At 37.7% G+C, this 17237-nt stretch overlaps 2 protein-coding genes across 4 annotated transcripts; both read left to right on the top strand.

The window, feature by feature from the left end:
• The first annotated feature begins 771 nt into the window (after positions 1–771).
• LOC116047496 (ladderlectin-like) lies at positions 772–3786 on the top strand. 2 transcript variants are annotated; one of them, XM_031296351.2, is made up of 6 exons: positions 772–794; positions 1565–1609; positions 1918–2090; positions 2446–2568; positions 3348–3450; positions 3569–3786. In XM_031296351.2, exons 1-6 carry the CDS (start codon positions 785–787, stop codon positions 3652–3654), a joined length of 540 nt encoding a protein of 179 aa, XP_031152211.1. In that variant the 5' UTR covers positions 772–784; the 3' UTR covers positions 3655–3786. The 2 variants fall into 2 exon arrangements, with proteins under 2 accessions (XP_031152211.1, XP_031152210.1); XM_031296350.2 differs by lacking the exon at positions 772–794 and having other exon boundaries at positions 1576–2090.
• A 6757-nt stretch (positions 3787–10543) lies between these two features.
• zgc:91910 (uncharacterized protein LOC445276 homolog) lies at positions 10544–16557 on the top strand. 2 transcript variants are annotated; one of them, XM_035991643.1, is made up of 4 exons: positions 10544–10718; positions 12227–12377; positions 14300–14414; positions 15416–16557. In XM_035991643.1, the coding sequence occupies exons 2-3, from the start codon at positions 12243–12245 to the stop codon at positions 14393–14395; spliced, it is 231 nt and encodes a 76-aa protein (XP_035847536.1). In that variant the 5' UTR covers positions 10544–10718; positions 12227–12242; the 3' UTR covers positions 14396–14414; positions 15416–16557. The 2 variants fall into 2 exon arrangements, with proteins under 2 accessions (XP_035847536.1, XP_031151453.1); XM_031295593.2 differs by having other exon boundaries at positions 14300–14421; positions 15417–15787.
• The last annotated feature ends 680 nt before the right edge of the window (positions 16558–17237 follow it).

Below are 17237 nucleotides of genomic sequence, written 5' to 3'. Positions count from 1 at the left end.
AGAGTTAGTGATTCATCTTACAGGAGTAAATCAATTGCCTAAAGCAATGATTTGATCAGTTATAAATTTAAAGAGTGTTTCCTTGTTGCTCCTTGTATATAAGTGGTTTAGTTTTCCAGAAGCTGCAGACACTCAGCTGAAAGATTCAACTCTACTGAAGAAGGTGAGATTTTTTTATTTATATGCATCTTCATCAATGCAATCTGGGAGCTTTCCATTACACTTTATGGATGTATTTATATCATAAATTGTATATCAATGTTCTCTCATGAATGCTTTTTTCTGATTATTAGATTTGCTCTGCAGCCGTCCATTACTCAACATAAACCATGAGGGTCATGTTTCTTCTCTGTGCCGCCTTCTTCGCTTTGAGCGTTGCAGCAGGTGAGACTCACCAAGACTGATTGTGATGATTGAAAAAAAAAATTATTTAAGAAAATTATTTACCGATTGACAAAATGGAAATGGTATAATAAAAGAGTTTCATTTTAAGTTGCAATAGAAACTCTCCTTATAAATGACATTGACCCGGGGCGCCTGGATAGCTCACCTGGTAGAGCGAGAGCCCCATGTACAAAGGCTCTGTCCTTGTCGCAGCAGCTGCAGGTTCAGCTCCGACCTGCGGCCCTTTCAAAAAATAATCACAAAACGGACATTGACTGATCTAAACAAAAAAAGACATTGTTACATTTTACCAACTAACCAGAAGCTTGTCATAAAAATAGTTTCTGAAGATGGTTAACGTCGATCTGAATCTTCTTCCACAGCAGATCCAGTGAAGGAGATGATGCCAGGTGAGACTCGATAATATTATTAATAATTCATTATATTTATTTAAACAGCAATTTCCAAAACAAAGTTAAAAAGAGCTTTATATGGTTGAACCCAGATTAAAACATTTCAGGACTACAACGAAGCAAATAAAATCACATAGTTAATAATACAAAAATAAAATGGAACAATAAAATACCCAAAAATAATAAGATATTAACAATGGAACAGATACGACATGTTGGAAATAAAACAATGTCCTTCTCCTTTTTCACAGTATATACCAAGGTTACAGTTACTTACTCCAGCTGTAATTATAAATTACACTGATTGGACAAAATATGTTGATACAGTTTTGTACAATATTTTGGGAGAGATGCTGCTCAATAAATGATATCATTTATGGGGCACAATGTGTGTGTTACTGTTTTTGTTTCTGCTTTGGAGCCAGTTTGGAGACAAGTAAAAGCAACTATTGGCTTTTTGTGTGCTTTATAGCTTTTATTTACCGTAATAAAAGTATTCACTGGATAAAATAGTGTATAGATACACAACTGTGTCAACTACTATGCATGTTTATTGATTCGCACTTGCACCAAGGAACAGTGCAACGTTTGTATTTTCATAGTTGTATAAGGATTACTGTAACGTAGATTCATGACCAGTTGTTAAACAGCAGGATGAAAATGTGACTTCTGTTCTGCTGAACATGCACGGCTGTCACATAAAAAAAAAAATTAAAAAAAAAAGATATAAAAATGATAATATTATCATGCGACTCATTCCTCTGCAGAGCCAGTGGAGGAGCATGTGCAGGTTCAGCAAAACAATACTGGAGGTAAGAGAGAATATCTTGGACCACAAACCAAAAGCCTCAAACTTGTTGTCTTCTTTTTAATGTGTATATGGAGGATTATTTGTCACAACAGTTAAATGCATGCAATACAGGATGTGTGATAGTCAATTTTCTCATCAATCACCTTATGTACGCAGATGATTTGGTAATCTTTTGCCCATATAGTGCTGGTTTACAGCTTCTGAACATCTCTCTAACGTTTGGCGTTCATCTATCTGAACGTCAGTCTATCAGGAAATTATCTGCAAAAGGCCATCGTGTCAGTTCTTATCAATGCTTATTTCTTCCAGGCTCTGGGGAGCTGCTGCGTCGGATAGCAGGAAGGATGAATAAATGGCAGGACTATGTAACCCCGTCTCCATACAATGACACTGGGGAGAACAACTGTCCGTTTGACTGGCAGGGATATGATTTGCGATGTTTCATCTTCATTGACATCCCAATGGCCTGGATAGACGCCGAGGTAGCCTGACATTACAACAACATCTTACTTACAGGTGTTGAATCACACAGTGCTGTTACTGGAGACTAGTCTCACATTGTCAAACCTATCTCCACAGCGCTGCACTGGAGAATGGCATCCAAATGTTTCATGAATGATCCCTAAATGACATTTTTTGTGTCCAATGATGCTTAAAGTAACTTTAGCCACACATCTGGCTCTAAAACTTTGTCTCTCCCCTGCTCTGTCTCACTCTGCTTTCCCAGAAATTAAAAATGAGGTAAAAAGGTTTGAAAATATGTGCATTATTCGCAGATTTGAAGAAGGCCATACTATGTCTGTCTGCAGTAAGAGCCTTACACCTCTGCTTTTACAGAATTACTGTATACAATACGGTGCCAACCTCGCATCCATCCACAACCAAGGGGAGTATGACTTCATCCAGGAATCTTTAATGACGGACGGCCAAGCCTGGATTGGGGGCAATAATGCAGTTAGGGTAATATGCAAACATCATTTTACAGAGATTCATCCCTATAAAAGTTAAAGGTTATGCTTATGATATGATTGTTTGAGTGAATCTAAATGTTTTTAATGTTATGACCACAAATATTTTATATACAGTATACTGCATATTCATATATTTTGCATTCAACCTATATTTTTCACAAGAAACATTTACTATACTTTTTGTTCTCAGCAATATGTATAGTCTGAAGTTCATTCTTGACCTTGGAAATGGCAGTTTAGACATAGACAATATGAGCAAAAGGTCATCTAAAAGCTGTTCCTTGTTCAATCATCCTCAGCACATACATTTTGCCCAGATGTCATGAGATTGTAGCTGTACAAATTTCAACTTTTCTGAGCACTTTAAATGAAGGGATAGTTCAGATATTTTTGAGTGGGGTTCTATCTGTACTCAGTGTATTACCCACAGTAGATTGCAGTCGGCATGCCCCCAGTTTTTGAGAAACAGGAAGAAGTACCTACACGGAAACTAAGCAATGTACTGCTGTGGACGGGGGCAACAGCTAAACATATTTTAGCCACCTAAAAAAGGAGCCCACCATGCAACATTGCTGCTAAATAAACAATTAAATAAAAAATATTTTAGTCAGCGCCTGTTCTCCAAACTGGGTGTGTGCCGACCGCCATCTACTGTAAGTTACTGACTATAATTAGCATACAACACCACTTCAAAAAGCATAACTATCCCTTTAACCATTATTGTATAGCATTATTTACATGCTATTTGTCTTTTGTTTGTTTTTGCAGACTTCGGCTTGGTTATGGAGTGACGGTTCAGACTTTGATGGGAACTGGGTCCCACCCAAGCCAAGCAGATGGAGAAGGTGTCTGGCAATAAGTCGTTGGTCAGGTACAGTTACTACATCAAATGACTCAAGGCTGGAACTGTTACAGAAAGGATTCACCATGTGGAGTAAACCTGTTTCTAAAATAATAATAGTGACTTTCCTCTCTTGTTTTCTTGTTAGATTATCCCGACCTGAATAATTGGTATTGTGAAAAGGAGCTTCCCTTTGTCTGTGGAACAAGACCACCTGGATCGTTTTACATGTAAATGTACCACGATGCTCCTGTTCAGGAAAAACATAATTATCTATGATGTGAAGTGTGTGCAGTCTTTTACAGACCATAAGTTCCCTTTTTTAAATCACATGAAATTCTTTCGAAACCCTATATAAAATTCAAACATGCTATAATCATAAAAATCATAAAAAGTCCCAGGAGTCTGGATTTAAACTTATTTGCATTTTAAATAAAAATCTGATCCAGCCAGTGGTGGAAGAAATTCAGATCCTTTACTTAAAGTTCCTATGACATGCTGCTTTTTGGATGCTTTTATATAGGCCTTAGTGGTCTCCTAATACTGTATCTGAAGTCTCTTTCCTGAAATTCAGCCTTGGTGCAGAATTACAGCCACTAGAGCCAGTCCCACAATCGCCATTTCTAGCCACTGGGGGACCATAGGCAGGCTGGGGGAACTCATATTAATGTTAAAAAAACTCATAAAGTGAAATTTTCATGCCATTGAACCTTTAAAGTGGCTATATGTAACTTTCAGTTTATGTTGATTCTAGCGGCCGCTTTGCTGTCGTAAAGGTCTTCTCTTTACGGTTCTGTATTGCCCACTGTAGATTACTGAGTTAGCGTTACAGGAAAGTCTATATAGTCGCAATTAATGTTTTGCTCAACCAGAAAATCATTAATTTACAATAAAACAATAAGTTACAGATGCATCGTTGCATACGGTAACTTAGCCTACTTTGGATGTCTCGTGAGCTAAACAGGTTTCACTGTCACTGTGTCACGAGCCAAAGCATTAGGAGTTTGTTGAAGCAATCAACGTAATAATAACTTTATTGATTTAAATTATTAAATTATTTATATTTAATTAAATTATGATTAATATAGCACATTATATGAAACACATGGATGCTTTACACAAGTAACGTTACAGGGGGACAAGGGGAAAAGAAAATAGTAGGCCAACACAAACACGGACTAAAAGGAAAACGTCAGAATGTGTTACTGTAGCGCCATCTACCTTCCACAAATCATTCTGTGACAACGCAGGAAAAATCAAACCCCGGCAGAGGCCTTACTAAAAACTATATAAAAATGGCGTTCTTTTCACTGTTAGTCTCGTTTGCTGTTACAGGTAATTTAAGACCATTGTATGAAAAATGACAAAGCTTTAGAAACATTAAAAAGTTACATATAGTCACTTTAACTATTCTATGTTTGGTAATGATGATAGGTTAGGACTTTTTTAAGAAAAGCCTAGTCTATATCCTTGACGTTCCACTTTCGGGATTGCTCCGTTGCCGCCGGAAAATCCGCTGGATTTCACTCATTTAGGCCGGATATCCGTTGCCTTGGGCTTTCTTTGTGTTGGCATTTTAAACTCTGGTCGATTTATGAGGACTATGGTTAACTGCTCCTCAGATCTCTGCAGGGTAAATGGTGTTTGGTGTTTTAAGCCCCCAACGTCGCCTTCCAGGCAGCGCGGCAATGGTTACGTTTAGGGTTAGGGTTAGCTGCCTGGAAGGCGACGTTGGAGGCTTAAAACACCATCGAGCAGGGTAAATCCAGACAGCTAGCTAGACTATCTGTCCAATCTGAGTTTTCTGTTGGATGACTAAAACAACCTTTGAACGTACACATGTTCCACCAAAACAAGTTCTTTCCAAGCCTATTTTGCAGCGGCTCCTCAGCTTTTCTCCAGCTTTTCTCCGGTGCTTAGCACCGCCCAAGACGATTGTGATTGGTTTTAAGAAATGCCATTAAACCAGAGCACGTTTTTCTCCCATCCCCGAATAGTATGTGGAGTAGCCAGACCCTCCTCCAGCACGCTTTGGAGGAGGGTCTGGCAAAGCGAGACTAAGAAAAGCCCAACCAGGGACAGGAGTCGCAACTTAGCCTAAGCTAGAAATTCCAAATGCAACGCATCATGTTATTGTAACCTGTTAGAATATTTTTTTTTGCATTGTCCCTGACAAATTTAATTTTAATTTTATACTTTTTATTATTTTAAACTAATGAATAAATAATAGGCTAAATAAAATTATCTGGTTGACAAAAAGAAAACCCAAGTAGAGACAAAATAATCTGAATCGACACCAATATTACAAATACTTTTGGATCAAACAGTAGGAATGTATCACTGGGATCAGGATATATACAAGTAGTAGTTATCAGTGTTAGTGGGTGAAACACCTGTTCAGATACCAATACTAATACTACTGACAAGAAACAAATAAACACACAACCAGTAAAAACAGGGTCCCATTGATTAGGAGGTGACCTGTTCACAACCCGGACCACTGATAAAATAACTAAACATCCATAATATTAATCCTTAGTTCTAAGTTTTAGAAATACAGTCACTGAAAAAGTTGTTATTGTGTCGGTGGATTGACAACTATATAGGCTACTGTATTTTGTTGTGTATTAAACCATAAACATATTTAATTTGTTGCTACTTTTTTGCCTTTTATTAAATCTTTAATGTGCATTTTTAATCTTTTTGCATTTTTTTTTTTACAAGATGTGCTATAAATAGTGTGAAAAAGGACATGTTAATGAATAAGTAAATAACCTAATTTTCAACTTTGTTGCCCCTTTTATATTGAGATTTAGTCAGTTTCAGAATTAGTCCTTTTTATTTTGTGTGTCATCAAGGAGATTATTATCATCAATTTTGTACATTTCTGTCAAACAGCCAACAGAGAACATCCACAGACCTATTTATCCCATAATACCTCTATTCTTGTGAATAATATCTGACTGCCTTTATTGTAATTTTACATATCAGTATCAGTATACTAATCAGTAATGTTTTATTTAAATGACTGGCAGTTTTTGTAGTAGACCAGTAAAATACACTGATAACGGCTTTGGTAACACCCAGAATTCCCAGCACATAATTACAGCATCTTCAACGCTGCGTCACTCCTGCTCTGGCTGAGAGTTTAGAGAGAGTCCACTGACTCGATTGAGCGATTACTGCCAGTTTGTCGTACCTCCCACATTTAATCTCACACCAGGATTAGACTCAAATTCATGTCAATTAATGTCACTCTGAACAATTGTTGTATTCCTGTAGGACTTTGGACCCAGTGACACTGATTACTATATGCTTCTTTCTTACAACAGTACTTTATCATATAGCTATCATATTTTTACATGCTGTCTTGCAGCTGTTTATTCTGCAAATAAATAATAAAACATTCAAAGATTCATTATTTGATATTGCCAAAAAGGATTATTATTATTTTTTTTTATTTAAGGAGGAAAAGTTTTAAAACTTAAAGATCTCCTTTACAAGAGTGTCCTGACTAAGACAGGTAGCAGCACATTACGTAAACAGTTTCAGACATACAACATATAGCAGTTACAGACAATAACATTCCAGATCACAGCGTGATCATACCAAAAATAAGACTCAGGTCCTTCCAGCATTTTTCAGATGAATACATTTACATAGATATGAAGGAAGTAAGTTAAGACTTGCCATATAAATAAGGTCACTTAGAGAGACTGTCTAACAATCACAAATGATAATGAGAAATTCTTTCTATGTGGTTCAAGGGGAGTACCAACTACTGCCCTCCGGGAGGCGCTATAGTGTCCCAGATTGCAGAAAGAACAAATATAAACATTAATTTGTTCCCAATATCTTTGCTGAATCAGCACTGGAAGGCAAAGATGTGACAGTTCCCCCCCATATATTTATATGTTTATGACTATTTATGACCAATCTTACAGGGCTGAGCCCCCATTATATTAATTATTATTATAACTTTTGTCTTCATGTTGTTGTTGAGTTGTCTTTATAAATTTTGGAGCTTGTATTGTAAGATAAAGAAAAAATTCCGTGTCTACGGACAATCAAGTGTTATCTTATCTTAACTCACAGGGTATGTAAAAACAGTCTGTTTATTACCTTTTTGATATAGTATATAAGTGCTCTTCAGAGATCCTGCAGAAACTCAACTCAGAGGTTTGACTACTGAAGCAGGTGAGACTTTTGGGTTTCATGCATTTGATGATGTAGAGTTCCATTTGAACTTCTACATAAATTACTGCATATCCAGATGTTTTGTGTTTTTAATTATTTTGAATTCCTGCATTGCAGCATCACTGTAAACAACAGATTTTTACATTTTGCCAAAAGCCATAACTGTTGCATTAGTCTAACTTTATTTTAGATGTCAACACTTGGGAATTATGGTGCATCTTGTCCTGATAGCCAAATGCATGCCTGAAAAGTAGCTTCTTCTTTTTTTAGATAGTTAACTGCAGTTCTTTTTTTCCCCCCACAATAGTTCCCGTATAGGAAGTGCCAGCTGCTCCAGAGACACTTCAAGTTAAGATAAATTACTGCAACAACTTTACAGTATGATTTATTTTTCTGCTGTTTAGACTAAACTAAATTTAGGAACCAGTCTGTGATCATCAGCAAATTCATTTTTGTTGTTCTACCAGATGAGCGGCCAGATCAGATGTTGGACAGGACAGAAGAGAAGGAGTTGCTGCCTGAGGAGGAAGTCGGAGATAAGGTGCTGCCTGATGTCGTAAAGAGCAGCTGTCCAATTGGGTGGTCCACATTTGGATCCAGATGGTTCATCTTCATCAACAGAGAAATTCCCTGGGTAGATGCAGAGGTAGAGCCTTATTCTCTCCATGATATTCATATTTAAATCCAGTATAATTATACGTACACTACCGGTCAAAAGTTTGGGGTCACTTAGAAATTTCCATTCCACTCCATTATAAACAGAAAACCAGCTGAGATCCAGTAATGCAATTATGTAAACACATAATGTAATCTGAAAACTGCTACCCTGATTAAAAAAACAATGCAACTGATCTCAGCTGGTATTCTGTCTGTAATGGAGTGGAATGGAAATGTCTAAGTGACCCCAAACTTTTGAGCAGTAGTATATATATATATATATATATATACAAAGATGTTCATCTCTTCTTTCTTCCTCGCCTCTGTCCACAACCCAGGAGAGTATGCCGCTTCTCGTAAAATTTAGTTTGGGATTACTCACTTACTGTGTTTGGAAGTAATTCATTTTGTATGTTTCACAGGACTTTGTTTGGCTCTGGAGCGATGGGTCAGGGTTTCATTACCAGGATTGGAGCATCGCCGAGCCTGACAGTTATATAAACAATGAGAAATGTGTTGTGATGAACCGATCAGGTACAGTAATACTGTGTAATAACCCGCTCACTTATGATATCAACTCACTTTTTGGCAGGAAAACTGTAACATCTAAAATACTGACTGGAACTTTTCTGTCTCATCTGCCTCTTAGATGAGCTCCTCTGGGCCGATGCCAACTGTGAAACAGAGCTTCCCTTCATCTGTGGAACAAGACCAGTTTAAATTGTTTAAAACAATTAAAGAAATTCTATTGCTGCTTTTCGAAAATCACATTAGAATTTAGTTTGGATGGAGGGTGCACAAGACTTGGGATCACACAACCTTGTCAAAGAATAACATCCTTTTCATCTAACAGCAGCCATGCTCGGTTTGTTGTATATCAAAATGTTGTGGAAAACTGTAAAACAAAATTACAATATACATGTGATTAAGAAAGATGACATATTGGCCCTTCATTTTTGTCTGGAAATAAAATAACACTGCTTAAAGCAATGTGTCAAGATAAAACTAACTCACCATAATTCTGCAAATAATTTGTTTGTATTTTCTTATGAAATACAGTAACATAAAAATCCTTTGTGTATGGGGGACATAGTAAGATGTGTCATGTTCAGGGAACTGAAATAATATTCTATAATGTTCTAAAATCTCACGATAAAAGCTTCACAGTATGTTAAGAAAAGACGGCTGAAATATACTGAACGCTTCCTTACTGATCATTATAACCCCCACAGACAGACACACATGCAGTGGTGTAGTCTACGTGATACGCAGGTATATGCAGTGTACCCACTAAGAAAGCTCCAGGATTTCCATATACCCACTTAAAAATGCCCAATGATACGCAACAACATACTTTCAATTATATTTTTGATATATTCTGAATTGTCATCTGTGTTTTCCTTCTTCTCATAGACTAAGTAAAGGTATTTCCACCGTAAATTGGTGAATAAAAGTTATCTGAATGCAGGAAATGAAGTCATTGACAGCCAGACCCCCCACTATGATATGCCCCCCTCCCCCAAAGGCAGATTCTGGCCCATATATAGGCCAATGTATTTATATACAGTACAGTATACCCACTACAATACATTAGACCTCACCACTGCACACACGTGTTTACTTACTTGATTAAGTTATGTTCACAGACATTACAACGGCTGTATTACAGTTAAAGGTGAAAGGGGGCAACTGAGGCCACACGTACCGCGCCCCGATTTTTGTGCTACCCCACCCTGTTTGTATCTGAGACATAGGCCTATATAATTATGTCATCATTTTAATCAACATTTCAGTCCTATTAGTTCTGAATATGTGGCAATTAAACTTTCTATAGTCCAAAGTTGATCTAAATATAGGCATTTATGTTAACTCCTCTGCCAGAGTTAAAGGTCAGCTTCAACAGTTTCTAATAATAATAATAATAATAATTTCCCATGTCAGCTCCATTCGTCTGCATTTAAATTGTGGTTCGAAGACTTGAATCTTTTCAATGTGGACGGACTCATCTAACAATTTAAGCAGTAATATCTATTACTGAAAGTTAAATTTCAAGGATCAAAATAGGCTAGATGAACAATAAATAATGTAAATGTAATGTTAAGCTTCGTTTGTGTAAACAATAATGCAGTTTACATATTCATTTGTGAGTTTGTGTGTGCTCTTGTGTCCTTCACTATTTAAATGTGTAAGCTACAATCACCACCAGAATATTTTCCAGACACGAAAAAGTGTCTTATCATTATTCAATACGTTTAATTTCCAAACAAATACTGAGGACACCAGTAGCTGCCGCTGCTGTTAAGGCTGCAGTTCCGCTCCAGGCCTGATGGCGCTGTTCGTTTTAGGCAGGTTTTAATACGACGGTTCAAAAACCTTCTTTGACAATTCCTTTGGCATTCAAAAAAAGAGACCGACAAAAGAGCGAGGAGAGTCAAATCTCGAAGGTAAATCCGCGTGAAATCGAATAACGTTACTGTAATTATTGTTTAACAGTTCAAACTCATTTGGTGTTAGCTAACCCTGATTTGTATTCGAAAGTGTGTTATTTATATTCGTACAACATTGTAATGTGTAGTAATTCCGATTCACATGTAATCTTAGCTTCTCCAGCTATCTTAGCTAACAGTATTAGCAAGGCGGCGCCGGTTGAAGAAAGGCCTGTGCTAACAAGCTAAACTGGTTGTTTTAAACAAGTTCTGTTTAGAAACAACGGTCAATAACGTTATCCATGTTGACAACGAAATTAATACAGACAGACAAGAACAGACCGGTTATTGCTTGACTTGTTTGTTAACTTAAAGGGAAACTGTGTTTAAACGTAATTGTCAACATGGATAACGTTAACTAAAACGGCCATTCCACCAGGCGCAGATGCGCCGCGTTCCGCAGATTTAGTTGATTTGGTAATTTTTCCTAAATATGTATATTAGTATGTAAATGTGTAGTATGTATATGTCATAAATGAGTCTTTCCCAAACTTGTTTCCTCAAAGTTGGAATCCTAATTGTTAGTGTGCTATGCGCTAACATTATAATTTCCCTTAACGTTACTTTAAATTATTGGGCATAGCATCATGTAAAGCAGCTTCTGACTGAAAGCTGTGTCCACGTAATATTGGCCATACTTTATCTTCAGGAGTATTTGCTACAATATAGATTGTGAATGTTATTTAACATTGTAGGAAAGTGCCAATAAATATATATTCAAATTGTCTTTTGACATGAAGGGGTTGGTTAAAAAAATATTATCCAGCTTGGATAATTGTTTAATTTTTTTCAACTTCTAATGTGTCATGTCATCATTGGGGGTTAGGCATCCTTCCTCAAGAAAAATAATTTTTAGCAATTTCCCCATACATTTTACGTCTCTTTTACGTCATTTTTCTGATCTTTGGGGTTGTTTTGGGTCTCTGTGGTCATTTGGCGTTTCTTTGTTTGTGTCCCTCTGTGGTAGTTTTGCGTCTCTTTTTCACATTATTTTGGACCGTTCTTATAACCATATCTGTGTCTAAAATGTTGGAAAAGCTAGAGCAGATAATAAATAACACTCAAAAAGCTTAAAGACAAAACTTGATAAAGAAATCCAACTACAATTGTTAGATCTGAGTAAAGTCTTTTAGTTACAGTCATTCAGCTTAGGTGCTGCCCAAAACGGCTCGGGTGCTACACCTTAACATTACAATGGCAGGGAAACCCTGCCAGCTTATCACACCCTAACCGTCTTGACATGATGAATCATACAAATGGGGATAACTGTGCACACAACAGGTCTCTCCTTAAAGACAGTCATGCTGTCGCACAATCTACCTGCTGCTGGTGATTTTACACCCTGCATTTTGATGCAGCATTGTATATGTTGTTGTGTAAGCAGACAAAAGCTGCAATCTACGATTTGGCCAATAAAAGTTGCACATATTGATACACTTGTCTTTTTTTTTTTGTTATTCCTGCAGGTCAAAGTTGAGGGCCATGGCTCGCGGGCAGCAGAAGATTCAGTCTCAGCAAAAGAACGCCAAGAAGGCAGCAGAGAAGAAGAAAGGCCAGGCCGCTGACCAGAAAACTGCAGCGAAGGCCGCACTGGTCCACACCTGCCCCGTCTGCCGGGTGAGTACATTACCTGCAGCTGACTGCAGATCAGATTTAGTTGTACAGTGCTTTAGAGTGCGCCCAAAAATCATTGGGGTACAGCTTGTGCGGAGTAAAATCTGCACTTACCAAAAGGCTCAATAGCTCATTGGCTGGCGCACGCTCCAGTTACATTTTGCATGTGTTGTGATGTGTACCACAATGCTATGGCGCTGTGGCTAGGGACATAGTCTTATTTATACAGTCAGTGTAAACACTGCAGCGCAATGCTGTCCATCTTAGCTGAGAAAGGAGAAATGTCTAGCTGAGTCGAGTTAAAGCAGCTACACACCGGGCCGATAATCGGCCGTTGGACAGTCTGGCGAGGTCAGTGACTCGAGTCTGTTCGGTGTGTTCCGTGCCGTCGTCCGTTGGAGGAGCTGTCGGCCTTCATTTTCGCCGACCTGACTTGCTCAGTCGGAGACAGGGCAGTCGGGACTCACCCAGAAATGGCAAGAGGGTTGACCGTGACTAAGCCTCTCAAAATCTGACGGAAATCTTTTAAACTGACCTTTGTCGATCTGAAATGAAGACAGATTCAGCAACTGCATGGCCTATTTCTCGCTTAAAATGTTTTCAGAAACACGTTTCGGTGAACTATTTTAGCACAATATGAGATCGTATTCTGAATGAGTCGCCAGTAATGGCCGTTCGAAAAATCCAAAATCCGGAAGCAGCAGCCAGACCCATGTGACGCATTCATCCAATCAGCTGCCGGTTTTCATTTTTTGGGCGACAATACAGATTAGCACCGCCTGCTGTTATGGAGACGTGTTACGTCTCGTCGCTTTGGTGTGTTCCGAGGCACTTTTTTGACCAACTCGAGGAGACTGATCAGTCCAACTGCCTTTTTCTGCCAACGGTCGGTCGTCTGGTTGGTGTGTAACTGCCTTTATAACGAGCAGTCTGATGTGTGTAGAGGGCTGTATGGTTATACTGTAGCAGTCTGGTGTTTTCATGCGATTTAACAATGAACAGCCGTGCGTCAATATTGCAGTTGATCGTGTTTATTTAATTGTGGGAAGCCAAAATAGGGATCACAATAAATATTTGATTAATTATGCATATTTATTTATCACTGCCACACAGTTAGCTCACCATTTCTGTTGAAGTTTAGATGTGGTTCTGAAAGGGATAATTAAAAGTATCTAACCTGGTAGCATTATGTACATATAGAGCACGCACAAATATGGTAATAAAATGTGAGACATATCTAATAATGCTTAAAATGTAGTATTTTTGTGTGCACCTAAATTACAATGTTAGGCGCACCAGTGCAACCAATGTAAAAAGTTAGTCTAGAGTCCTTTTTTTATTATTTTTTTTCCACAGAAACTCTATTTGGGATCTTTACTCTGAGCGATGCTCACTATATTCTACAAGGCGTCAATGATGTGTCAGCTAGTCTTAGCAGTCCTCTGAGACATGAAAGATATTTTGTTGAGCAGTTTAGGATTGGCTATGAAATCTACTGTAAAAAAAAATAATAATAATAATATATATATTTTGTTAATGCTTACCTATTGATCTTAAGGAGGTTGAAGTTTGAAATTCCCATCTGAGTAGAAAACGTCAGTTGATCATCTGACACTGGGCTGCAAAGGTTGTTTTCATTACCCTCAGAGTATTTTCTTTCTTTTGTCTAAAAAGTATCAGAGAATGTTAACTGATGTTTAATTTTGCAGTAATTTCTTTTTACCCAAGATGTCTTCTGCAAATTCATTGTTTTATGTAACCAATAGTGCAAACCCCCAAAACATTCAGTTTATTTTCATATATGACAGTTTCATTTTCTTTTAATCTATTCATTTATTAATAGACTTAACTATTTCAGGTATACTTTGTTTTGTACGACAGGATAAAAAAAAAATGTAAACCATGATTCTTTTTTGTTTTTTCAGACACAGATGCCCGACCCCAAGACCTTCAAGCAGCACTTTGAGAGCAAACACCCCAAGTCCCCCATGCCCCCTGAGCTGGTGGATGTTCAGGCATGAAGAACTGCTGACAGGACCCGAACCCAGTAAGACAGTAGTAAAGTTTCTGCATTTTGAACAATGGGCATTTAACCAAGCATTTTAAAAAAGAAAACTTAAAGCAACACCAAAGATTCTTTTGTACCTTTTTTAAAATAATATTTCCAAAATCTTTTTAGTGGTTCATCAACTCATAACAGGGTGAACGGCACTTGTGCATTCGCTTTGCGGCCCTCTATCGGCTATAACCACACTATGCAAGTTTGCCAGATCGGGTAGTGGATCTGTATTTCGAATGAGACATAATGAGACATTACGACAGCGGTAATGGATAATTCCGCTTCCAACCTGTAGGGGGACCGAAGAGGAAAAGTGCTTTGGTGTTGCTTTAATGCAGGGTTTTTGCGGTAACGCTTTACCTGAAGGTATCTACATAAGAGTGACATGACACTGTCATGAACACATGAACACTAACCCTAACCCTAAACATAACTTGTCATGACAAAAAACCGAATGTCACTAAAAGAAGCACTACTATGACTACCATTGTGATCACTGCTTCACTATCTTTATTATGACTATTATTGCCACCATTCACCACTCCCCCAACTGGTGCCGTCAGACACCGCCTACCAAGAGTCTGGGTCTGTCCGAGGTTTCTTCCTAACAAAAAAAAAGGGAGTTTTTCCTTGCCACTGTCGCAATAGCTACTGCTAATGCTTGCTCTTGAGGCAACCACTGTAATAGTTGGGGCTTCGTAAAGTACAGAGTTTGGTCTAGACCTACTCTATCTGTAAAGTGTCTCGAGATAACTCTTGTTATGATTTGATACTATAAATAAAATTGAATTGAATTGAATTGAATTATGTCATAAATGTTTGACTTGTTTATAATGTTTCTGACACGTTCATGACAGTGTCATGTCACTCTTATGTAGATACCTTCAAGTAAAGTGTAACCGTTTTAGCTTACTCACTTTGTCACTTTTAATATTTTGCAACTATTTCCATAATACTAAAAAACAACAAACTGTTATTTACAGATCCACAATGACCAACGACTAAACATTGAATCACTGCGCCTGAAGGAGGTTGATGACGAACACTGGGACCCATCAGTATTCATGGACAAAAAATGTTGGGATGGAGGGAGGGGGTGGAAGTGCTGTGTACGTACATGTGTGTTTGTGTAAGAGAAAACAATAGCGATGGGGCAGAAGTACACCAGCACCCCACTTTTATATTTATTATGTACAACTACCTTGCTATTTCACATGGGGGAGGGTACCTGCAAGATTGCCTGCTAACACTGAATAAAAATTTCTTGTGACTAATTACTGGGAGATGTGATGAGTCTGAAAAAGCTACAATGGGATGTAAAAAAAAAAAAAAAAAAAAAAAAAAGACATATTTTTTAACAAATGGCACATTTAAGACCCGACTATATATTTAATCAGTCATCTACAGTGGGCGTGGCACTATTGTTGGGTAAAAACCTCGTCACTCCAATCATTTTATTTTCACTTGAGTAGAGGGTATTGGCATGATGTCTCCGTCATCCGTGCACACCCTCTATAGAAGATGAAATGGGTTTTCATGATCATTGGCCTCTTTAAATTACTAAAATCCCATTGTGTAATTTTGTTAATGGTCAATGTAGAATATTAGTTCCTCAAACTATTTTTTGGAGATTCATGGTTTTTGTCAAACAACATTTGACATCTTTGCCTCCTCTGTGCTGCTGCTCCACAGGTGTTCACACTCAGTAACACCTTACAACAGTACCTCACTTTAAACCACACAGCAAATCCCATAGTATGTTCTATTTTCCCTAAATAATTATGCTCACTTTAATGTCGTCCTTTTTGGGCATGTCTTGGCAATAACACCATCTTTGTCCCACTTCAGTTAAACCAGGACAAGATTTGCTCTGTGCTCATTTATTCTTTCAGCTGTTGGCAGTGTGATTGTTTATTGTTTGAAGAATCTGTTAGTGGCCCCAAGGATTGAGAGTTAAAGAAATTAATTCCGTAACTGCCAAAATGATTAATTCCTGTTTTTGGTTCTTTATATATTTACTAGCAGGCAAAAAAACTCACTAATTTGCTTTCACTGTAATACTTTTTTTTTTTTTTTTTTTTTTTTTTTATTAAACCTTTTCAATAAATTGAACAATGTATTTAACGTGACTGGTCTTCTCAGCTGATTCTGTGTACATGACCTAATGAACTGTGCAGCCATCAGATACATCTTGTGAAAGTTAAATGCATTACATTTTAATCAGTGGCTCATTTCAATATTTAAAATTTCAAAAGCTTACATTTAATACACTACTACTGCCTCAAACTGCAACTTTCTAAAACGCTAATGTCAGGTTAGTAATGACAACTTGTAGAAAGATACTGGTTGCATGGCATCTAGTGGCACCTTGCGAGTATCGTGGGAATTAGTCTATATCGACGACGTTTCATTTATGGGATAGTTCCAGGACCGCCGGAAGTATCGTCTGATGTCACTTATTTTCGGCCGGATGTCCTTCACCTTCCGCTATCTTTGTGTTAGTATTCTAAACTCCGGTTAATTTGGGAAACATCCTCTGAGCTAGAACCCACATTCAAATTTTATTCAACTTTTTTTTGAATAAAATTGTCATCACACACTCAACAGCCATTTTAATTCCAGAGCCCGCCTCCCTACTTACACGTTCTACCAAAACAAGTTCCTTCCTGAGGCTATTTTGCAGAGGCACCGTTGCTTTGTTTAGCGCTTAGCCAATGTAATTTAAAGAAATGCCAATAAACCAGTACAGTTTATTTCTCCTATCCAGGAAAAACATTTTTAAGACCTACTAAACTGATTTTTTT

This window comes from Sander lucioperca, chromosome 14, assembly GCF_008315115.2.
Source record: "Sander lucioperca isolate FBNREF2018 chromosome 14, SLUC_FBN_1.2, whole genome shotgun sequence".
Taxonomy (NCBI): domain Eukaryota; kingdom Metazoa; phylum Chordata; class Actinopteri; order Perciformes; family Percidae; genus Sander; species Sander lucioperca.
The sequence above is the reverse complement of the archived record's forward strand: the minus strand, read 5'-3'. Positions and strand labels throughout refer to the sequence as shown.

Excerpts from the sequence above, each read along its gene's own strand:
- LOC116047496 (XM_031296350.2), top strand. The coding sequence starts at position 1,677 with ATGGAGGATTATTTGTCACAACAGTTAAATGCATGCAATACAGGATGT. Across the intron at positions 2,569-3,347 it reads GGGGCAATAATGCAGTTAGG|ACTTCGGCTTGGTTATGGAG; the intron begins GTAATATGCAAA and ends TTGTTTTTGCAG. Across the intron at positions 3,451-3,568 it reads GGCAATAAGTCGTTGGTCAG|ATTATCCCGACCTGAATAAT; the intron begins GTACAGTTACTA and ends TTTTCTTGTTAG.
- zgc:91910 (XM_035991643.1), top strand. The coding sequence starts at position 12,243 with ATGGCTCGCGGGCAGCAGAAGATTCAGTCTCAGCAAAAGAACGCCAAG. Across the intron at positions 12,378-14,299 it reads ACACCTGCCCCGTCTGCCGG|ACACAGATGCCCGACCCCAA; the intron begins GTGAGTACATTA and ends TTGTTTTTTCAG.